This window comes from Amphibalanus amphitrite, unplaced genomic scaffold (assembly GCF_019059575.1).
Source record: "Amphibalanus amphitrite isolate SeventyFive unplaced genomic scaffold, NRLGWU_Aamphi_draft 000820F_arrow, whole genome shotgun sequence".
NCBI lineage: Eukaryota > Metazoa > Arthropoda > Thecostraca > Balanomorpha > Balanidae > Amphibalanus > Amphibalanus amphitrite.
Genome location: NW_024882314.1, coordinates 37,770 through 61,849, shown reverse-complemented (window position 1 = coordinate 61,849; position 24,080 = coordinate 37,770). Strand labels below are relative to the sequence as shown.

The following is a 24,080-nucleotide window of genomic DNA, read 5'->3' as shown; positions in this document are numbered from 1 at the left end:
AAATCATCATTCGGGATGCTAAACTAGGTGTAATGCGCCACGAATGTGCTTACCGACCGACACATATAAAGGCATGGATGGGAGTTGTGGACAGGCACTTTGACAGAGCTGTCTACTTCTGCTCATAATGATAACCGCGATATGCTAGGTCAGAAATTACGCATTTCCGGTGACATTTTCCCGTCTCCCAACAGTCCCGTCCTATCCTGAACCCTCGAAAGCTGGATGACCGACTAGTGTGTCCCAGCATGGGTCTCGTCGCCAGGCTTGTCTGCCAGCGCGACTAACGGTCCTCAGCATACCAATGACGTTTCGTTTATTCAAACAAGCCCCACATGGAGGTAGTGTGCTGAATAAATCGCAAAGCGTGCTTCGCCGTGACTGTCTGCGACGAGTCAACTTTTTGATAGGCTCTCTGCTTGGGTGTATGTAGTGAATGAGCTAAATGATGTGGTGACTTATTTTTGAAGCTCTAGCTCGTCCATGGACCATAGCATATTCACTACAAAGTACGAGTCACCCAGTTGAAAAAAATACGCAACCATACGCTTGAGAACTATGTGGATTGTGGGCACTTAAGTACGGCGTTTTTTAAATAACACAAGCCCCAATAAGAAAATATTTTCCATACTGTCACTGGCTTTATTCTCCAGCTTGGTGGCATGTAACGATTCACAAACGTACACTGTGTTTTCCGCAAACAGCTGTATCAATAAACAACCATGGTTATGAATATTCAGCACAGGCGACCCTCGCATCTGCCTCGCTGCGGCTGCGACCCTTAGCCACCCGATGGTCACCAGCAGCTGTTTGACTAGTACACATTTCACTTCTTTCCCACACCCTCACAAGCTGGACCGGGCCGGGAGGTCATTCACCCGGCTGGTGCGACTTTGAACGCAGCCAGGCCGGTCGCACAATGGCCGTTCAGTCGTGAGGGTCATTTATCAGGCCGGTGTCCAGCGGGCCCGTCAAAGAACCGAAAGGTCACAAGGTCACGCCTCGGGGTCATCCGAGAGCGATCACAACCCACTCGGACATAAGAACTCTCAGGTCAGGCCAAGGTCAACGATTGATACGTGCTTGAACCACAGCGTCGTACAGGTAATGAGAATGACACACCAAAAGTCGCGAAGGTCTCACGACAGCACACACGCTGACTCGTTGTCACGGGTTTAAACACGGTATCACACACATCAGATTGGATCGCACGCTCACTTTTTACGCTGCTGTATCGCAAATCAGGCGCCGGAGTCGTCACCAAAACAGAGTCACACGTTATGTGACGCTGCCTGGTGTGATTCCTAGTGTGACGGCTCGCGTCACAAGCTCACGTCACATTCAAACGTCACAGCAGCTGTTGCGCACACCATTCTCGATAAAACACACACTTAATGCTCGCCTTTTGTTCTTCAGCGGCGCCCACCAAATCACCCTGTTTGTGCAAGCGTCTGCCCCATACCCATTCCTCTTTCGGCACTTTGCAGCTCGAAGACCACCGCCTATGCGATCTTTGTGCTGACAAGACACACTCGCACGCTGAATACAAATGAATCTCATCCCGGTGCCGGGGGCCACCGGCGCGGGCTAGCACAGTTCCGGCCGGAGACACCGCACAGGTCACTGCCACGCCGGGGAAAGCAGCCATCAGCACGGCCGAACATGACCCGGCCAGGGTCACGTGACACGGTGTCCATGCGAGATATTCAGTCACGTGGCTCGGAAAACGATGAGGCCCGGTGAGCACGTGACGGGGCTGCCGGCACGAGTTAGAATCACATGACCCGACGTTGATGAATTCCGGCAATCACGTGACTGGACTGCTGATGTGCAGGTCCATTCATGTGACCCGGTGGTCGCTGAGGGTGTCCGATCACGTGACCCTGCTGCCGATGAGGCTCTGCAGCGTATAGAACCGATCCATGTCCCTCAGAGTCACGCTGTTCACGTGCTGGAAGCAGCAGGGCTGCGAGATGTCCTCCTTACGTGGCCGCGCCGGCCGCCCCTCCTTCTTCCTCCGTTTCCGCTGCGCCGGAGTCGTCGCAGTCGTGTCTCCTTCGGCGCAGATGGCTGTCAGCTGCGTCTGAAACGCTCTGGCGGCTTCCACATCATCGAAGCTCAGTCCAACCCGCTGTCGACGATCGGTGGAGAGGTGCATCGTGTGGAAACTGGGGTCAGGAGATGAGTAGGAGGACATGGAGTCCACCAGGTCACGCCATAGCATGAAGCTGGTGCCCTTCTCGGCGAGGACGAGCTGAACCTGCCGTCGTCCTCGGCTGCGTGTGTTGCCAGAGTCGACTACGAGTGCAGGGATGCCGGTGTATTTGAGCTCCCACGAGTTAGACTCGGAGCTGAGGTACATGTTGGCCAGCGCTCGGCAAACGATTACCTGTGGGGCAGAGAGAGAGGGGGTCAGATTGGTAAAGAGGGGAGAGCTGCGAAGATGACTAGAGAAGGGAGCGAGCAAAAGAGGAGTGGTAAATATAAGTCTTAATTTACAGTTGACAGAGGTTGTCAAACTGCGAAAGCTGCCAGAGCACATAAGTTGATAGTTCGAAGGCTAAGCAAAAGATAAGTGACAGTCTGACGTTTCGTTGGTCGCTGATCCTTCCTCTACGGGACATTGACGCATGTAATGCCGCATAATGCGTGTTAGTCGTGTACATAATCCCACTCCGCTTTCATGGAGCACTTATATAATAACGTCCAATAACACCAACCAACTCCCACAATGAGCAATAAGGCCACCAACACGGCCGTTCATGGCACTCAAACACCGCTTATCCACTCCACAATTGGCTTTACGGAATGATCGATGAGTGGCGGTTCATTTCGCCCTGCACGGCAGCGGTCACTGCCACCCGGAAAGTCTGACAGTCGGTGCCGACGGCAAAGAGAGCCAGCCTGGCCGTGGGAGTTCGTGCACCCGACTGTGCAGGCCTGGTGCACCGTGCAGCGTGCATGAACCGCATGCCGAGCCCAGGGCTTGTTTAGGTTGGTACCGTGAGGTCGTGAGTGGTATGACGTGTGTCGTTTCGTCGTTATCCTGGCTGGTATACAGTCAACAGCTTCTGCTTACAGATCGGACCGACCAGAGGCTGACCCATGGCGGCTGACTGTTTGGCCCACTCGACGGGAGACGACTCCGGATAGAGGGTCGGCTGGTGATTGTTCGTGATTACCGTAGGTATATGCGGACATTTCATTAATTATCGCAAATAAATACTGTAGTGTTAGACCTTTCATTCATATAATTTTTGATATTTTGTATTTCGTTGATGAAATTTGAGACGTCTTATTATAACAGAGGAGCTATAGTTTCTGAAAAAGACATTACTCCCTAAAAAGCCCATTTATTACATTTTCCCGCGCACTAACTCCCGAAGGCATCAATCATATTTATGCCAGGCATTATCCACCCGTCAACGTATAGCCAAATCGATACCACCCCTCGCTGGACGGTGGACTGGCGACATTTCAGCGAAGACGGCAACCTAAAAAGTAAACACGCGTCATTGCACACAAGATTCCGCTATGCGCACGCGCTCCTTTATCCACGACCTGACCCGGCGACCTCACGCGGCGCGTGGAACTGGAAAGCTCGGTCACTTCGAGCCACGTCAGTCTGGCAATGTGGTACAGCATCGTTCCAGTGTTTATATCACGTGTCGACGCGATCGTTCAACTCGGTGATGAAATGGTTTCTCCGAGATACAGCCAGGACTGAGCGGCAAGCGTCAACAGGCTGTCTCCGCAAGAATGAGTCATGCATTGGGAATACGCGTGATGTGAATTCCCGTCGACTCTGCATGGTGCATGGGCAAAATTTTAGTTTCAGTCACATGTGACTTGGGGTGATATTTCTCGCATGCAGCCACGTGATGGCATCTCTCAATCACATCACATTCAACCGTGGTACCGGCTTCAACCAGGCAGTGGTTCCGAAATGACGTTCCTGGCTAAATTGAGCTGAGCTTTTACTGCTAACCGGAACTTCGAACCTGAGTTTCTCATCAGCCGTTCACCAGTCCAAAGTGCACCGAATTCGTTCTCCTTTCCAGAAAATAGCGCTCACCGCCTTTTACTCCGACGTCTGGCATCGTCACAAAAGTGAAAAGGATCCCGTTTTAATGTAGCATCTCTCCGGTCTTTTGAGCGTTGACCAAACACCCAAAACTGCGCCATCACTGCGTGGCGAGTGTTTGCCGTTGTCCGACCACCCCTGCCGTGCCACAAAAACTCACATCCTTCCCAGCGCTGCGCCCAGCTCGGCAGGGGTCCTCAGTCGGCCCAGTTACGGAGCTGAGGGCCTCCCGTATGCGCCGCGGTAGGCCAACGGCCCCAATCCGGTTAGATCTCGACTGGACTCGTGGCTAGTGTAATTATATGGTACAGTTGTAATTGTAGTAGGTGAGACTACCCGGAATACCAAAGCGATGCTGCATGCATTGGTTGGGTTTTCCCCGAAGATAACCTAGACTAATGCACGAGAGAGGGATTTCTTCAGGATCGCTTATGCATTCGCCATGTAGCGGAATTATTCACCCTATAACGTCTCCGTCCTGTTGACTCTAGCTTATATCCAGCACAGTCCAGTTTCAGTTTCCACCCATGACTCCCATGCGTTCCAGCGGCGCTCCAGCACTGGTCAGGGTCCCCCGCCGTGCGGCTACCGTCGGCAGCTGCACGCTTGGCCAGCGGACCGGACAAGACAAGGCCACTGGCGTCTTGGACTTTGAGTGGCCGCACCCGCGACTGTCCTTCCCATCGAATCAGGCAGGGCTGCGGAGTCGGAGTCGGAGTCGGAGTCGGAGTCGGTCGGAGTCGACAGTTGTGAACGGAGTCGGAGTCGGAGTCGGAGTCGATTTTAGAAACCCGAGCCGGAGTCGGAGTCGGAGTCACCGAAAATCTGTCGATTCCGCAGCCCTGCTAGGTCTGCGGAGTCGGAGTCGGGAGTTGGAGTCGGTCGGAGTCGACAATTCTGCCCGGAGTCGGAGTCGGAGTCGGAGTCGGAGTCGCCGAAAATCCGTCGACTCCGCAGCCCTGGAATCAGGCCATTCAGGCCACTGTGCGGCGGAGATCGAGCCGACCCATCGGTCATATTGGAGAGCCGAGCAGCACTGGAAGTCACTGGTCAGTCACGCTCACAGCGTGCCGACCATGCTCGAAAGGCCACAGTCATTCATGGAAATGATGCCCAGTAATGTATGCTTGACCAGGCTAGGGTACCCAGCTGGGGGACAAACCAGACATGTGGGTCAAGTTGATTTGTAAGAGGAGGCCGACGGAGGAAGGGTGGCCGATGGGGAGCCCGGGCTCCGGCAATTGTGTTTATTTGGACAACGCTTTTGCAGGGCACTTCGCGGATACATGGGCTAACTTGCGGTTTCTGAGTCAGCAGACTCAGTGTCTATGTAGATGCACATAGGTGTCGTGCGTTGCGAGAAAGTCATGTGTAGGTAACTGTAACGGACAAGATATTATGTAGATATCTTTATCGACGTCGAATTGTTCGCCATACCCATTGATCAGTCTCACTAACTGAGCTTTAAAAAAACAGCGATATAAACTAGACCGACTGAATTGATATATCAGATCCTTGAGATCGAATCTAATTTGATCCCCAGACAAGCCAAGGAAATATGTCCCACGCCAACCGTACCAAAGATATATCATGATGTCCATGAAATGGCATTTGTATGCGCCTACGCACAGCCAAAAATAAAGGAAACATACCGTCATCTAGATCCTCGTTCATTGATACCCAGATGCCGCGAAAATTTCCTCAACTCAAATAGCTACAGCATGCAAACCTTTTAGAGTTATCTGAATCATCGACAGCAGTAAACCCGTTTCTGGCCTGCACAAAGAATGCCTATCGTATACGCTAGGGGCGTTTTCCCTGCCAAATGCAGTTGCATTCTCACAAGATAGCAGGCTGCTAAATGTCACTCCGAACTTCAGGGTGCAGCGCGGCTGTTGTGATCGGAGTGGTCGTGATAACAGCCCATTTTCAGTGAAAGCCCGCATTGTGATCCATTTTCAAGGGCAAGGGAAATGCATTTTTACAATAATGTCAATCGCAAATCAAAATACCGGTTCTAAATACAGGACCCGGGACCAGTCGTTTTAGTTTTATCAGATGCGCGGATACGTCCGCAAGATGGTCGTCTACCAATTGAGAAAAAAATAACGAAGTCTTTCGATAAATAACGATTGACTACTTTTGTTCGTTAATCAACGCAGTCATCACATACGTGTGCTGATTGGGTAGCTTACGGTCTTGGTAGAAATCAGAGGTGCACTTGTTAGAGCTCAACTCTTTTTATCTAGGATGCAAAGCTGACTTTTTAGAACAAATTTAGTGCTATATAGCTTCCAACATTACCTGACTTGGGGAATCATCACCACGCCAAAAACTAATGACGATAAAAATATCCTTTTTCATCTTTCTTGCATCCCGAAGCCACAACCGAGCATCAAACCACAAAACTGAGCACCACCCACCTGCGTCTTATGTCCTGCGAAGAAGGCCTCGATCTGCGCCACGTCCGCCTCATCAACAGCTAGCGGCTCATCATCTCTGGCCAGACTGTGATACGAGTCGTACTTCTCCGAGATGGTCTGCGCGGCCGAGAGGCGCCGCCCGGCCCTGATGTCAGCCGCCGACTGGTAGATCGGCTCCGGTTTACGCAGCACCGCCGCGTCGTCGTTACTCTGGAAGACGAAGAGGTGTGGCGTGGAGGCGTACTGTGCCGGCGCTGGCGCCAGGCTCGCCTCGCTCCGACTCTTGGAGGCCTTCATTGGGGATCCGTGGACTCGGCTGGGTGAGGTTTGTCCACAGTGGAGAGATGTGGTTGAAGAAGGGTACGGGATTCACCCGTCCCGGATAAGGGGTGGAGTCCACGAACAGCCGAAGATTACGAGTCTGCTGACTTGGTGGTCTTCAGTAGTTCTGCAAGAAAGAAAGAGAGGTTTGTTATTGGTGCACTAGCTGACGAGCACGTTGGTGCCGATCATTGTCTTTTCTAATACAATCGATTTTATTGTCTCTTTCAATAGAATCGATTTTATTACCCATTGAGGTTCACTTCACAAACTTAACATGACGACAAACAAAGCTGGATTCATCATTTGATAGTCAAAGAACAACCATAAAACTCTGCTAGGTGAATGACTTCAAAGACTGCGAAAGGAAACAGCCTTCCCGTTTGGCTGAATCCCAGCGTTTTTACCGACTCCTCCACTTCCAATGAAGGCAGTTTATGCATCAGGGCGTGCTGCTAACAAACAATGCACCCAGAAACAATGGACTTAAGGTCAGCGCTAACGTGCATGAGGCCGACTTGCGGCCAATCATTACGGGTATCGGCTCGGCCCAGCACGTGCCAGCGGAGGGCCCCTGAACCACACAGCACGGACACCTGAACGTGTCAGAAGTCAGGGTCGTTCAACTCGCGCGACACAAGGGACGATGTTTGTCTAGAATCGACCAGCTTTGTCAAGTGTGGAGACAACGGGACTTTGCTCATACTTATTTATGAACAAGCTTTGTTTCACCGCACAGTCGCATGGATACAACACTAGAAGCACACCACACCTATATGAAAAGATATAATTCATCAAAACGAGCTGTCTAGCTCATAATCACACTCTATCAGTCCTTGACCGTGAATTCATGCCTCTCTATAACAATCATACCTCTCTAATCCTGTCACCAAGTGCATGGGTTGCATGCAATGATAAATCGTTCATGACTTGCCGTAGCAAGTCACTGTGCAACAACCAGCGACCCGTCGGGTCCACAAGGCGCTGGAATTGCGCCCCTCCACAGCGCCGGCAGGATAGCTGAATGGATTCGGGTCACGTTATCGTGTGGCTAAGCTCACAAAAGCGCCGGCGTGATAAGCGAGGAGTGATTACGACGCACGTACTCCTGAAGTTGTGTGGTTCCGTCATTGTTATATGAGAAACGTCTCAGCAGTTGGTGCCACAATGAACGGCAGGCAACCAGACATACACTCGAATCTGAGTCGAAGATAAATCGGATGAGATTGGCGTGTCATCTCCATTTCCGCCGCGTAAGTCCGTCTCGAATCATAACAACGCCACACATTCCAGTCATGACCTGGCAAATGAGAGCCTATTTGACGCTCCTGCAACAGCCGTGTCCATGAGAAATGACGGCGATTTGTGGATCGACTGACGACCTCACTCCGTCTGAACGAATCGCGTCGTTCCAGTGCAGTGAGCCTGCAGATTTTCCGACAACTGTTTGGCCGAGCCATTGAAAAACGGTATGGTGGTTTTGTCAAACCGTCACAGCTGAGGTCGACGGCCAAAGAGGCTACACAATGATATATGAAGCGCATTTTATTGTGAAATGATGACCAGAGCAAACAAATCCGCAGTTAAAATTCAAATTTTCTGGAGCATTGCGAACCTTTGTGGAGATCATAATGTTTGATGTTGAATGATATATCGCAATGAACTCTGCAGTCTGCATGGCGCTGGTTCATCAAGCAGCCCGCGGCGGATCAGGCCTTTGATATTCATATTTCAGAGCCCGACTATGAGACACGCTCTATAACGTGAGTGAAGTGGTCGTCCCACAGAAAAGGTCAGCCACTCGTGCCACACGCGAGTCCAGGCAAATCCGTCCATGATTAAAGCGTTCCTAAAACATGCAGCCCGCACCTCTCATGCACGTTATTTCACTGAGTAAATCATACGTGAAAATAATGATGAATAACAAAAAATAAACGATCCTCAGTTGTTTGCAATTTTGCATGTATATCACTAAATGTCAATATATCTAACGTTGAAAAAGATCGGCATAAAATTCGACTTCAAAGGCTAATGATTCGGGAACGGATAAAAATACGATAATTAAAAACGTGATTGTGGTGTGGGTGATAGAAGACGTAACAAAATCGCTCTTCAATGCTCGGGCGGATTGTCTTACAAGCGCCGTTATTCGGGTCCTGCGTGCATGAAAGCTGTAGTTCACTCGGACCATCCAATATGACCTGATCTCTCGCTTCAGTTTCGTTGGTCAATTTCCCTCTCACAGTATTGGGTACTTATTTGTGATTCATGGTCGATGCAGCAGGGTTTTATAACGCACTATCACACGGTGTACGACTGTACGACTCGATACTGCATTTTACCGCCACATAGCCTATTGTGTTTGCTACGAGTTTATGACAGGTTAAACGCAAAGCTGATATGTATCTGACGAGCATGAAAGTCGTTTAGAACCAAATCAGAGGCGATAACACACCAACCCATTCTTAAGAAACACCTCTGTAGTAAATCTGCATTGCTGATCTATGTATGTAAAATAAAACAAAAAAGTGAGGAAGAGTCGCATCTCCATGCCGCCCGCGAGTTTTATGCAGCAAAACTGTTTGTCCTAAACGGTTGGGATTCGGCATCGTTGAGATATTGCCTGCTCCGCGCGCTGCATTGAATTTTGCGAACAGAGCCGTCTCATTTGCGTATTTCCGCAAAATAACCATTCAACTGCAGGCGGGCGAATGCAGGCGTGAATAATGCCAACGGAGCTGAAATCCAGTAAAATAAATCACTGCGGCACGATGCGCTCACAGAGCGTGGATCAGTTGCGGGTAACGCCAACTGCGCACACGACTGGTTGCGCGATTTGTTGCGCACTTATGGGCGCGTGCCAGGCTCCCGAGAGATCCACCGGCTGGCGAAGCGATCCGCACGCACAAAGACGCGCTGCGCACTGCGCAGGTCATCTGTCGCGATGATCGCGAGCAGATGTTCGCCAGCTTGGAGCACGAGCGCCAACGAAGAATGATGGGGGTGGCGAGATTTGTTGCAACCTTGCACAAGCTGAAGACAGAAATCCTGCGATTAACCGAGCTTACTGAAGGCAGATGCGTTTATTTGCAAGAGTTAAGCTTAGGAGAACAGCTGCAGTGCGTGACCGTTTGGATAAACATGATGATCGTGTTTATTATGAATTAACCGTGGAGGAAACGCGTATGCCATTAATTTTCAGGACGGCAAGCATCAAGAACGCGTCAACTAGTTAGCAGCCATACCTGCAAAAGCTGCATTCTCGTGTATGAAAGCTTTACAATAGAATGAAGTCGAATCATAATTTGCATCGAACGGAAAAGACTTAAGCCCATGGAGGTCATAGGAGCGCCTCCACGTGTGCCCCAAACACACACGCTCCGACCCTGGCTTCCGACAATCCATCATGGTTTCCAGGCGAGAGTGGAGGCCACCACTCCGAATCTAAACATTATCAGATACATCATCTCAGTCGGAGTCCCGGATAGAGCTCCACTTTCCACTTACAGAGCTACACGAGACGCATACGAGACAAGTGGAGAACCCAGTTCCAGTCATAAAACCTGCCCTCGAGAAAACAGCCACCTGCCGAACGGGTTTTCTGAGCTTCACCTGCCTGAAGACACGCCTATTGTCGGAGGCAGGTGGGCTCGGCAGGGATGAGATTAATACTACACCTACCGCAGGTCTCGTCTGAACTATCGTTTCAATCTCAGCCGCAGCTGGTTATTTGTCAGTCACAGCTGCCGAGCTGGTTAGCCGTAGCTGGCCACCGGTCAGTCACAGCTGCTCTGAGGCTATCCTCCGCAGCTGGTCAGTGGCTGGCCTGAACCTGTAACCGCAGTTGCTGGATTGACAGCTGGTTGCCGCCCACGTCATCAGCAGCTGCTCATCTTCGTCCTTCATGAGCCACCATGTCACCTATAGCCATCGTCACTAGCGCCATAGTCACGCGGTCACCGGCAGACGGTCCCGCGAAGGTCGACGCTCCTTTTCCGTGCAAACTGACCGGTATCACCACCACACGACGTGCAAACCGGTCTTCTGCCGAGCCTCTGTCACAGTCAATCTAGTGTTCGCCCCATTGACGTCTGTCAATACACGCTCACATGATGGGTTTGGCAGATCCATACCGTGCCTGCACACTTTGGATACACGTCACCTGACCGGTATGCCTGTCTGATACATGCTCACTGCGTGTCCTGTGGGTTGAACTGATGGCATGTAAGCTTGGAGCCCTGCACCAGCGATGAACTCTGCAGCGCTTTCGGCGAGGGCTCCCACCTCCCCTCTGGGATGACCTCTGGATTTATAAGCTGACCTCTTCCGTCAGCTCTGTTGATAGCGACAGCGATGGGGGTTCGTCGAGGTCAACCAGCTTAGGAACAGCAGCCCCACATCGATCGTTTCTCAATGCCGGCAGTGGAGGCCTGTTTGACCCGATAACCCGAGGTCACGTGGGTCACCAGCACTAACAGCCGCTGCCGTCGCCGCCGATCCCGACCAGGCGCGGGTCGAGGGGGGGGGGGGGTTCAGACGGGGAGGGGGGGGGGTTCAGGCGGGGGTGGAGGGGGAGGGTAGTGCGGCTAGCAGCTGGAGATTCCAGGGACCTCCGCTGACCAGGCCGGTCGCCAGCTGTCACGAGGCAGCCAGCACCTGGCGTCTTGAGCACGCGAACCACGAGGAGATTTAACCCTACCCCGATGCCAAGGAGAGAGTAACATCAAGGTGACAGGCAGACCGGACAGCGCCAGACAAGAAGAACCAGACCTGATCAGACCAGACATAATGGTGCCGAACAGAACCAGTACCAGACAGGCGGAAACTAGACTGAGCGGGATCAGACAGGACACTGCCAGACAGCCTGGCTCATAGCCACAGGAAGGTGACAAATCACAGTCGCAGGAAATGTGATCATACGATGCAGGAAATTGGCAAGGGGAAATGAATGGCAGGGATATCCGCGTTAGTGCCACCAGCCGATAAACGTTCAGGGTCGCCATCAAGGCTTGGCAGCGGCGGCGTGGCCACGCACTGATGAGAGGCTGTCTGGGTCTGATGTGACCTTCGATCACGCAAGGAACGTCTGTTCAGTACCGACTGCGCAGTGCGCAAAATAAGACACCGACGCATTGTATTCAATGCATTTGCACCCATCTGCGATAAAAGATGCGCAAGATTGGCATACAGTCACCTCTGTCTGCCCGTATGTACGCGGGCAGATTTTTCTATAAGAACAATTCCTAGTGTGCTAAGGACGCAAAACAGCACACGATCAGCCTGACGAAGTCTCTGGTTCAAGATTTTTCCCTTAGAAAAGAGGCAGGCAGAATCAGATCGAAGATGTTGCAGATCAATAGTTTTAAATGCACTGATGAAGTTATTCAGTTTGGAATGGATAGACAGGGCTCCTGACTAGCGAAGAACATATGAACCGTTTGGTGACATGGAAATAAACGTTCTTTGGTCAGTACGATTTTAATTCTTTCAACACCTGCGACAAAAATAAATAGGTGCCGTGAATGTAGTGCATGTATGAATTTGCCATATTAGGCTCGTGTCCTTGTTTACACATTCAACCGACACGCCCAATCCGTCTGCAGCCCTTTCGTTGGGGATCTTTTAGATTGCCAAGGACCACGCGAAAATATTTGCACGGACACGAACCGGACACAGGGAAACGCGGACACGTGCCTGCACGTGTCCGCACGGGACACCTAATACCACCCGGCATTTTCGCTGCAAACCGAGCAAACATCCTTTTCGGACACGTCATCATATTTAATAACCTCTCTGGACTCCTGCGGCAAGAAGAGCACTCACAGACAATTTCGCGCGTGTTTCCTCTCCCCGTTTACCGTGTCGTTTTCCGCTTCATTGCCCCTATCGACGGAGAAAGTGGGTGTTTTAATTCGGCGGAAGGTTCTGTGATGGCGTCCGTCAGCCGCTGTCAGCTGCGGCTCATCAGACGCTGTCACGCACGCTGAGTCGATGGAACCCGAGGGCAGAGTGGCCCGAATCACACCCAAACCGGAGCTCGGATCAGAAAGCCGCGCGCGGTGGGAGACGCCGCGCCGAGAACCCGGAACCGGGTCACCCAAACCGGCCCCGGTGAGGTCCGCACCGAACACAGACGGGATTCTGGTGGCATTTAGGCGTCCAACTCACCCAGCCTAGCCAGTAGAATACACTGCGGTTGGATTTCAGCTGAGAGAACAGCAGCGTCAGCCGTGTGTACCGTGCGAGTTGGAGGCTGGGTGGGCAAATGCCCCCCGGCGCCGCCTGACCTCAGAGGCACCTGCTCTCGTCCGACGAGACGCGCAGAAACCGTGGCCTATATTTTAACAATCAATGACCCGTAACGGGGATATAAATTCCCACTGACGTATACAAACACTCAATTGGCAGGCAGTAGACTCTCCCACATTTCTTCGCAATGTGAGTAGAAGAAATCTGAAATAGCTGAGCCAAAATGAGTTGTGTCTAGTGTTGGCTGAAGCGATGCCAACACACCTTCAAGCCCCGTTCCCGACACAAAAACACTACGTGCACGAAGCGACTCGAGTGCCAGAGAATATCTGGGGCGTGAGAGAAGACATGCGCTCTGCGGCGAGAACGTCAAGAGCTGTTTGACATTAATATGCATGATGTCAGTGCCTTGAACCCGAGCCCACCACCCGGTTCGACGGCCACAGCTCGGTCGGAACTTTTTCTGTTTGAACAACTATGAACGCGAACGCACAGCTTGTGGCGACGTGGCTTCGCTAAAATCTAAAACAACCACGAATTTTTAATTCCGCATTCCAATGCCTTTCGAAGTTTCGCGGTTTGCGGTTTATTGGAATGCTAACTTGAACAGCAGTTAAATTTCTTTTCATCGAATTAGCGCACTATATTCAGCCAAATTAATACGGTTAATTCAGGTTTTTAGAAGAAGGGATTAGATATTCCAACTGCATTCATTATAACTGGCGCCAGAGAAGCAGATTGTCCGATTCCGGTTCGAACCTTATGACGGTCAGACAAGTTTAGTTCCGCTCAAATGAGTGCATTCAGCCACAAACCCTTCTTTTTAGGTCACAATCTATGCATTTCGTGCAAGAGGCGTATACTTATCCCGGGAACTTTTGGACTGCGTCAGGTGTTTTTGTAGAGCTAAATCTGTAAATAAATATGCGGTTGGGTCCAGATGAGATGGGATTTCCTGAAACTACATCATCACCAGCATCACCGCCCTGAATCACCCGGGTCATCTGCTCCGTGGTGCGTCCTACTGCGCAGACAGGTCAACCCAGCCACCTCGCCCCCGCCCCCGCCCACACCCGTTCCCAGCGGCCCATCTCGGGGCAGAGCTGACGAGACGGCGACACGCTACTGCGACTCAGCAAATCGGGACAGGCCGCAGGCCACACGCGGGTGGGACAAACAACCAGGTCCACCGTGCCGTCCAAGACACACAGACACACACACAGACGCGCAGTCACCGGCCCGCCCGCTGAGGTCGTGACGTCAGAGCGTGACGTCACAGCACCCCAGGCGACCGCGCGGCGGCTGGCTGGCGGTCGCGGCGGCGGGCGGTGCGGGCGGCGGAAGCGGCGATGGCGGCGGCGGCGGCGGTTGAGGCGGCGGTGGCGGCGGTGTGGGGAACGCCGCCACCACGGTTCACTGCGCCGGTCCACCTGGGACGACGCTGGCAGACAGCTGCCGCTCCGCCCGCAGCCGGAAAGACGGCGGGAGTTTTATTCAAAACACGGGGGGCGTAATGAGGACATGAATTGAAATTGCGGGACGGCACAGCCCTAAAGAGTTTTGCGGGAGATTTATCAAGACAGACTTGTTTAGAAAGAACAGTGGATTGATGGCAAACATTTCGTGTATGCTATGTATCAGAATTAAAAGCGACAGTGCGGTACCTATTGTTTCGCGGGAAGGTGATCAAATTGTCCATTTGGGGACGGAAGCGATGATTAGAAGAAGCCGTACCTACAAACCATCATTACTGAAATTCTCATTAAAAGAACCATCACTCGCAGTTCCCACAATGATTACACGCACTCATTCACTGGATCCTGTCGCTCCATCACAGGCCTTATGACCTAACTGGTGCAATTCGCGAGGTCAAAGGCCAGGTCAAGCTCGCGTCGCGTCTCAGTCGAATTTTCTCAACACTCACACTTCATCGCACACCCTTAATTATAACTTGACAAAATAAATGACCGTTTAACAACTATCTTGTAGTTCACATAACGAATCATCGGGCCAACTTATGGCTCCCGAGTGGCTCTCAGCTAAGTTTTTGCAAGTGTAAGTCCTGCACACACTATTGAGTGTTGCAACACAGTTAGGTCGTGGGAGAGAGCGGGTGACCCTCCGACACCAGGCGACCCACCCTGAGCGACCATGACGCAGTCAATGACACGGGCTGGCGGGCGTGTAGCAAGATCGGCGCGACCGACGCAATGGGGGCGGGGCGCATTCTCTCGTATCTAAAAGGCGTGGGTTCAAAGGCAACTGCGAAGAACGAGGGCTCCGTCTAGACACGTCGAATGTAGGTATCATCTGCTAGAAGCTTAATAAATTATGTCACCAAAGCCAAGGTCTAAGATGTGACATAAACAGCAGCGACGCTCTAATCCCGAAGAAACAGGTGCAGGCTTTGGAGCACACCTGGATCCTGTTAATAAATAACTGTGTCACCGCCGGAGGATCCACGCTCCACTTGTCACGGCCAAAGCACCCGCCACTCGGCCGCTAGCGAAAACACGCCAATTACCAAAGCTTGTCCCAGCGCCTCACACAAACGCCCAAAGGCCAAAGCATCCGTCCTTGCGCCCCAGGCAGCTGTTTCACGGGGAAAACGTCCCATTGCTTTTGTCCTCTGTCCTTTGTGACGCCCCCACGCCCTAAAAACGCCATCTCGACATCCTCAACATAGCTCAACGTGTAGCTCCTTGCGCCCATAGCAGAGGTTCCCGCGCCCTGAACCCGCATGTGTTTGAGCAGACACGTAAAGCTCGGTATCACCGATCCGCACTTAGACTTACAAACCTCACGACACTGCAGTTCGCGCTGCAGCAGCCGCCGCCAATGTCCTCTACCATAGAAGCCGCAGCCGCGGTCAGCCGTCGGGCCGGTGTCTCGGGTGGCACCGTTAGCCGCCGGTCGGCGAATTCCAGAGCCTGAGTCTGACCGGCGGCGCCTCCCACAGGCGCCGAGGCACGCCACAGCGGCCACAGAGGTATGGAGGCCGTCCCAGGTGACCGGACCAGCTGGTCGCACGGCGAACTAGACAGCAACACCTGCTCCACATGGAACTATGAGGCTGGAATTCATGAAGGTGGGCGGAGAGCTAGACAGACGGACACCTGCTCCACAAATAGAGCTCTGCAGATGTTATACAATGCGGGCAGGGAGATGCACAAAATTCCAGGGATAAAACTTTATGCAAGCATCCAATTTGTAACATAAAACATTGTGAAACGTTGACTTGTGTTTCCAGAGAACATTCGTTGTAATATCGCAACCGAAAAATCACGAGCTAAACAAGCATTCATGCTTCCGTGACTTCTTTTACACAAAGTCCATGCATCACATATGCAACCATAAACTCCTTAGCGGGTCTAAAACCACGGCTTTGCGAGGGCGTAACCGCATCATATACCGTGCTACACCCGGATATATCCAGCAGAAGCGGTAGGGGTAGGGCGTCCACCACCCACTGATCTCTGCACGATGCATTCAGTGCAGGCTCGGTCCAGCAGCACGTGATGGGAGGCACAGGCGGTACGAGTGACACTAACAAACGGCCTGTGTCAGCCGAGCGAGTGTCGACCTTGCTCGGGTTCACGTGTCTCTCCCACCACGTGCCCCTTTCAACCCTCCACCCGTCCAAGCTGACTGTTGCTAGACGACTGGAGGGACCGAACTAGAGGGATAGACTGTCTGGGGGACAGCAGGCGATTTAGCCAGAAGGGACAAACGCCAGGCAGCGGGGTGTCCCGAGAAGCGCCCGCTGGACGGCCAGACGCCGGCGATACATCACCCGGCTAATCACCCTCGCCCGGTCGCAAATTCCCAATAGTGCTACACGCTACGCACAGCCCGGGCGGGTGACGTCATGGTGTCGTCACTCGCGTCCGGGGCATGCGCATGGGGGCCCGCTCGGCTCTGGAGGTGCCGGGGGTAGGCGGCTCAGAGAGATCTGCACGGCCGATGGGAGCGGGTTCCGAGATGTGCACGGCCGATGGGAGGGCTCGAAGACCACTGCTCTGATGCCTTTAATAGTCAACTACACTGCGAACGATTTATCGGGTATATCCGACGCAGAAGTTGCGGCGAAAGAACCTGAGGCTGTTGCGTCATGCAGCATTATGGTAAACGAAATGTGCTGGCTGCTCGTGCGAGGGTTTAGAGTTGTGGCTTGGTGGAACAGATTCCTGTGCCCATCGCCACTTGCTAGTAGTCTGAAGCTGTTCAGAGTAGTTGAGGTAGAAGAACAGTAAATTTCAAGCCAGTTTCTGAACTCTTCTCGGGTTTTGACGTCCTATATCTCAAAGTCAAGGTTGAGGTATTATCTTTGCAGTTCACGTCGATTCGATGTTTGAAAAGCCTGAAGATTCAAATTTTTCCGAGAAAAAAAAACACATCCTTTTCCATCTTGCACCACAGGTAGGTACAGAAACAACACCACCCACAAATCCAACACAAATTACAGTCTAATAGGTGTAACACCAACACGGCCTTCAAATCCAACATCTAGCGCCAGGGCTGCGGAGTCGGAGTCGGAGTCGGAGTCGGAGTCGGAGTCGGAGTCGGTCGGAGTCGACAGATCTGCCCGGAGTCGAGTCGGAGTCGGAGTCGATTTTGGAAACCGGATCTGGAGTCGGAGTTGGAGTCACCGAAAATCAATCGACTCCGCAGTCCTGGCAGTGCTGCGGAGTCGGAGTCGGGAGTTGGAGTCGGTCGGAGTCGACAGTTCTGCGCGGAGTCGGAGTCGGGGTCGGAGTTGGTTTTTGAAAGTCTGAGTCGGAGTCGGAGTCAGAGTCGCCTAAAATCCATTGACTCCGCAGCCCTGTCCAGCGCACTCGGCCAAGGCCATCAATCAAGGCCGATATGCCCTGGTAATAGCAATAGGCCCTTGAATTCGCGCCTTAGGTCCGCGTGTGATTCGTGCATAGACTCGTATATTGTCGTCATAGACTTTCCTTAACCTGTATCTGAACTAGCGAATAGATCCCCACCTCGTCTGACTATTGGCTGATGGATGTGACGTCACATAACCCCCAGGCCAATGAGCGTGGGCGTCAGGTTATGACGTCATCTCCCGCGAAAACCAGCCAGTCAGCGCTGGAGGTGCGTAGCGTGTAGCATGATTGGGAATTTGCCGCCCGGTCGAGAGGCGTCAGCTGGGGTGAGCCTCATCACCCGGCGGGTCACAGCACCCAGTGGGGTGCGGCGTGGTACGCGCGGGTGTATCGGCGCAGCACCCCGTCTCGTGTAGTATCACAACAACCTGTCCGGGCGAGGAAGCAGCCCAGGCCGGAGGTGGCTCGAACTAAATTATGGTTATGGGTACCGGCGCTGTAACAACAAACGGTGGAGGAGGTATCATGGGATCCGGGGTATTAGCGTAACAAAAACGAAGGTATGTGGATATTTACAGCATCCCAAGTAGTCTAAAATTACATTACATTGCATGCATGCTTCAGACCTATGTGGTAAAAGAAAGGGATGAGCAATGAGCATTGAGCATTGAACCTCCCTTCCTGTTGCCTCATAAGTCCAGCTATAGCACGATAGCTGCCGTCTAAAAACGTTTAATGAGAGGAAGCACCCCACACAGGCAGCTCCTGGCGGGGTGTTCTGCTTTATCCGGGCACCCAGCGGGTGCACAGTTTTCTCTCGGCAGGGTGCCTGGCCGCCGCCCCGGGAGATCTTCAGACCGATCTGGTTCGTGGCCAGGAGTCGGTCGGATGGCCTGGCCATGGTCCGCGTCAGGTCCACAGTAAACACCGGTCCGACCGACCGACGGGTGACGGCTGGGTCTAGTCTTGAACCGCACCATACCGAACCAAACGAGAGGCAGACAGGTCCGTCCTCGCACATTCCGCACCTGTTTCCGCGTCGAAACAGGCCGTTTGGCCTCAGTTTGGAGATGACATTTGACGTAATCCGGGCATTAAATGCGACAGTGGGGCTTTTTAGGATCATCTCATTTGCCCTTGAAAGCCAGACGACACAAAGCTGACATGACAAAAGCGGATATGAGGCCATCTCCGTCAGTGGCGGTCGCAGGGGGGGGGGGGGGGCCATCAGGGCCATGGCCCCCCCCAAAGGCAAATCAGGGGGGGCCATCATATCATTTGGCCCCCCCCCCCCCCAAACAACCGATGGGCCCCCATGGCCGTATGGGGCCCTGGCCGGTATTCGATTGTCACGAGGCTCGAGAAACCCACGCCAGCTATTAACAGCTCCCATACCAGTCTTTGAGGGTCCTACACTGACCTCTGAGGGCCCTTCAGTGGCGGTCAAGCGTCCACATTGACCGCTGAGGACCCGTATTGACCTCTGAGGGCCCTCCACTGGCCTTTGAGGGCCCCTAAACCGGCCTCAGGGGCCCAACCGGCGTCTGAGAGCCTCACACCGGCCTCTGGTGGCCTCATTTCTGTCTCTCGAGTCCCAAGACTAGCCTTTAAGTGTCTCTGAGGGCCCCGCACTGGATTCTGAAGACCCGATGTCGAGCCAGCATCGGCCTCTGGGGGCCCATCTTGGCCTTTGAGGGCCCTCCGCGGGTCTCTGGGGTCCAACGCCGGCCCATACCGGCCTTTTAGGGCCCCACACTGACCTCTAAGGGCCCATGCTGGCCTGTAAGGACCCACATTAGCCTCTAAGGGCCCCCCGCACTGGATTCTGATGACCCAATGCCGGCCGCTCAGGGCCCGCATCGGCGTCTGAGGGCCCATCTTGGCCTTTGAGGGCCCTCCGCTGGCCTCTGGGGTCCAACGCCGGCCCATGCCGGTCTTTTAGGGCCCCACACTGACCTCTGAGGGCCCATGCTGGCCTGTAAGGTTACACATTAGCCTCTATGGGCCCCACACTGGATTCTGAAGACACGATGCCGGCCTCTAAGGGTCCGCATCGGCCTCTGAAGGCCCATCTTGGCCTTTGAGTGCCCTCTGCAGGCCTCTGGGGTCCAACGCCGGCCAATGCCAGTCTTTTAGGGTCCCATTCTTATCTTTGAGGGCCCCATGCTGGCCTGTAAGGATACACATTAGCCTCTATGGGCCCACACTGGATTCTGAAGACCCGATGCCGGCCTCTAAGGGTCAGCATCGGCTTCTGCGGGCCCATCTTGGCCTTTGAGGGCCTTCTGTTGGCCTCTGGGGTCCAACGCCGGCCCATGCCGGTTTTTAGGGCCCCACACTGACCTCTGAGGGCCCGTGCTGGCCTGTAAGGACCCACCTTAGCCTCTGAGGGCCCCGCACGGGCTTCTGAAGACCTGATGCCGGCCTCTAAGGGCCCGCATCGGCTTAGTCTGATGGCCCATCTTGGCCTTTGAGGGCCCTCTTCTGGCCTCTGGGGTCCAACGCCGGCCCATGTCGGTCTTTTAGGGCCCCACCCTAACCTCTGAGGGCTCCATGCTGGCCTGTAAGGACCTATATTAGCCTCTGAGTGCCCAATTCGGTCTCTGATGGTCTCAAACTGCCCTTTGCAGGCCCTGTACTGGTCTCTGAGAGCTCTAAACTGGCCCCTAAGAGCCCAAACCAGCCTCTAAAGGTCCCACGACCCACACCGGCCTCTGATGGTCCCATTTCTGTCTCTGGGACCGAAACTGCCCTTATGTGCCTCTGAGGGCCCCGTACTGGCTTCTGAAGGATCGATGCCGGCTTCTGAGGACCCATACCGGTCTTTAAGTGCCTCATAGCGACACCTGAGGCCCCACACTAGCCTCTGAGGGGCCCGCAAACTGGCCTATGAGGTCTCTACACCGGCCACTGATGGCCCTATTATGTTCTCTGGGGGGCTCAAGCCTTACCTTTGGGCGTCACGCACTTGCTTATGAAGGCCCACATCAGCCTCTGGGGCCCTACCTGGGGCCTTTGAGGCCCTTCGCTGACCCTTGGGTCCAACGCCGGCCTCTGGGGGTCTGACACCGTACTCTAAGGGCCCCATTGCAGCCTCTAGGCGATAGGTATCGCCGAAGCGCTATCGATGGGCCCATAAGTGTAGGAACCATGGGTGCAGTGGGCGCAGTTGCACCAACAATAATTCTGCAGTGAGTGCAGACAATGTATTCTGCATCCACAATAATCTGGAACAAAACCCCCTTTCCTCAGCAACACTACTTTCCATGCAGCACGACAAATTTAGGATATTTTGCCCACTATCGGTCTTTCGAAGCATTTGCTACTGTAATGGTCTTCAAAAGTTGCATTTGTGCTCAAGTGAAAAAAAAAGATTAAACGGAAGTCGGAACACATGTGTGAACAGATACCGATGAGCCACTGATAAAAGTTTTAGCACGATGATCTTAAAAAAAGGCAAAGTTTTTTTTGCAAAGAAAATTACAAGGTTAGCCGGCTTTACTTTTACGGTAGTCCATTCACAGTTGCGTGAATTATTGGCATAATCAATGCTTCAAAATGCGCTTTTCGGTACCTTTTCGACATGGTGCACCCTCAAAGCTCTCAATGAGCTTCCGCTCGGGTGCCGCTCCCTACCCCCCCCCCCCCGCTTCACCGGCCATGGCCTAGGTTTCTGCACCCGTGCACTACGCCCGTGGGCCCCTTTAAGCTAGCACCGGGCCCCCCGGGTCAGCGCAGGGGCCCCTTTGCCAAGTTGCCCCCCCCCCCAAACTCCAAGTCTGCGACCGCCCCTGATCTCCGTAGAGACATGCATTCCTGTTGGCAGTTAACAGGGCCATTCGTTTCAAGCAATTTTCCAGCTTAAAAATTCCAACATAAAAATGTTGAGCTCAGCGAGCGGATTAGAAAAACATCATCATTTGGAGATAGAAATCAAGCAAATGTAAGAAGTAAGAACAATACCCGGGCCGTGGGCGTATACCTTTCCATGTGTAGTGTCACAATCCATCCGTTTGGTTGAATTTCACCAAAAGGCATGTCCGTCCCGGGCCTCAAGTTTCCGTCAATGACGTGAAAACGAAACCGTGAGAGCATGGCGTCCAATTCCGACCAACTGATGGGCAGCTAGAAAGGTAGCCCGTGAGTGGAGAAGCCGCAACAAACCCCGTCATTTACGGCTGCACGCGCGCTATACCACACGGTGTGGTGGCCTCCCACATGGGTTCCACTGCCGCACAGCGTGTGCACTGTGCATTGTGCAACTTCTAGTATTGTTGGTAAGAAGGCACAAATACTGGTAAACAGCATGAAAAAATGGTAGCATCAGCATGATATACATTGGCTCTGAGAGGGATACTGGATAACTGCCATCGTGTCCATACCATAAATACTGAAGACTCGAAGAGAGCCAGCCCTGACTCGTATGCAAGATCTCTATGCCCGGACTGACCACCCGACCTCCAGATAAATACAGCAGCGGCAGCGAACTTCGTGGCAGCTTACCATGACCCCGTAGCTCGCAAGTTGCAAATGCAGCGTACCCTGTCTCATTAACTGCGCGATAGAACAGCTAAAACGGTTATAAATGTTTGCTTCAGTTCCCGGCCGCTAATACGAAAGCCGGACGTTCTGGCAGTTGATAAAATCTGTGTGCAAATGTCACTTCATCGTGTGGAGACGTGTCATGACAACATGTGATGTCATGCAGAACTGAGGGCTTTAGTTTTGACACAATGCAAGCAATCCGTGCACATTTTAACAAATGGTCGGACGGACGAAATATTCACTCGGAAATCGATAAGTGCTTTTAGCCAGCCCCCATTCTGACCGCCCGTCTAGAAAACTGATGGGCATTCATTTTTTAGGATGTCGGAGTCGGTATTTTTTATGTTCCATCCGACCTCTTTGGTCTAGGACAGACTACACTACACATGGGCATTGGAAGTCTGCATGGACGCTACATGGACCTCTACATGGACGTCGACGAGAACGTCTAAAGAATGCTCTAAATAAATTGTAATATTTACAAGCGGAACATCATAAAGCAAGGACGGACTGTCGTATTTTTACCAGGCGGTCAGGTGACGGTGTGAGGAAAAATGTTTAAAACCGAAATGCAATTATGTTCGTTCAATCAGAAAGACGGTCCATAAACAGACCTAATTAATTAGAAAGAAGTGCATCACATGCCTGCCCTACATCTTATAAATGATGCCGATAGCGCTAAGGCTAAGGGAAACTACTTGGACCTTATCGCATTGCACAGAGCAACTGAGACCGTTCCGGAAATCTGAAAAAAATCATATAACACCATTACCAACAATTTATCAAAATGCAACATGCAACGTGAAAGAACACACACATTGACATACTCATCCCCCTTACCTCTCAGACGACTACTCGACTCCTCTGTTTCAGATCTCCACGCGCAGAGGACTGCTCCTCTCCTCTCCCCAGTCGCTCTCCTGGCGGCTCAATCGCCGGCCCTCGGCCTCTCGACCAGCCACAGCACAACCCACGGACAACGATGACGGAACACTGAGTTCGCGGCCTCGCGGTTGCTCGCGCCGCAGCGCCGGCGATAGCACTGCCATCTACCGTCAGAATGGAGCACTAGAGCCGGGACATTCGCGGAGCCGTCAGTGGCTAAACGGGGCGCCCCATCTTCTGCAATCGTCATAACTGGGAAATTGACTGAGACGATAGCTTCAAATACACGGTTTAGTTCCAGTTAAAAGTGCGATCAGCTCCCCTGAAAATGCCCTAACTTGTTAGTCGTTAGTTCGATGGCGGAAAAGAACAATTTGCCATCGATATTTGCAATCGATATTTATAGTCACCGTGCAGTTTGCTATAACTCCGAATGGAAACACCGATGGCAAAAAAATCATTGCCTTATAGCTGGCTCGCAATTAGGTATTCTTCCTCTCTATATCCTCCAAGCCACATAATTTCATCTTTGTTCACATTTCCTGCTCCAGACTGACGGCTGTCGCAGTTCGCTCTACGCAGTCGATCGACACTCGATGGCAGATCGCAAAGTGAAATGGGGGCAATGACATATTGCTATGTATATAAGCGCAGACCGCTGTGTGGCCTGTGCGACAAACATAAATGTGTCTCACCGTGACACGTTTGTCTCAAATAGACGGCCGTGAACCTGTAGTC

General features: G+C 52.6%; 1 protein-coding gene across 1 annotated transcript; it reads right to left on the bottom strand.

The window, feature by feature from the left end:
• Positions 1 to 621: 621 nt before the first annotated feature.
• Positions 622 to 23,724, bottom strand: LOC122366618. Its single transcript, XM_043339075.1, has 3 exons — positions 23,298 to 23,724; positions 6,508 to 6,955; positions 622 to 2,389 (listed from the first exon to the last, which is right to left on the bottom strand). The coding sequence occupies exons 2-3, from the start codon at positions 6,802 to 6,804 to the stop codon at positions 1,874 to 1,876; spliced, it is 813 nt and encodes a 270-aa protein (XP_043195010.1). The 5' UTR covers positions 6,805 to 6,955; positions 23,298 to 23,724; the 3' UTR covers positions 622 to 1,873.
• Between the last annotated feature and the right edge of the window lie 356 nt (positions 23,725 to 24,080).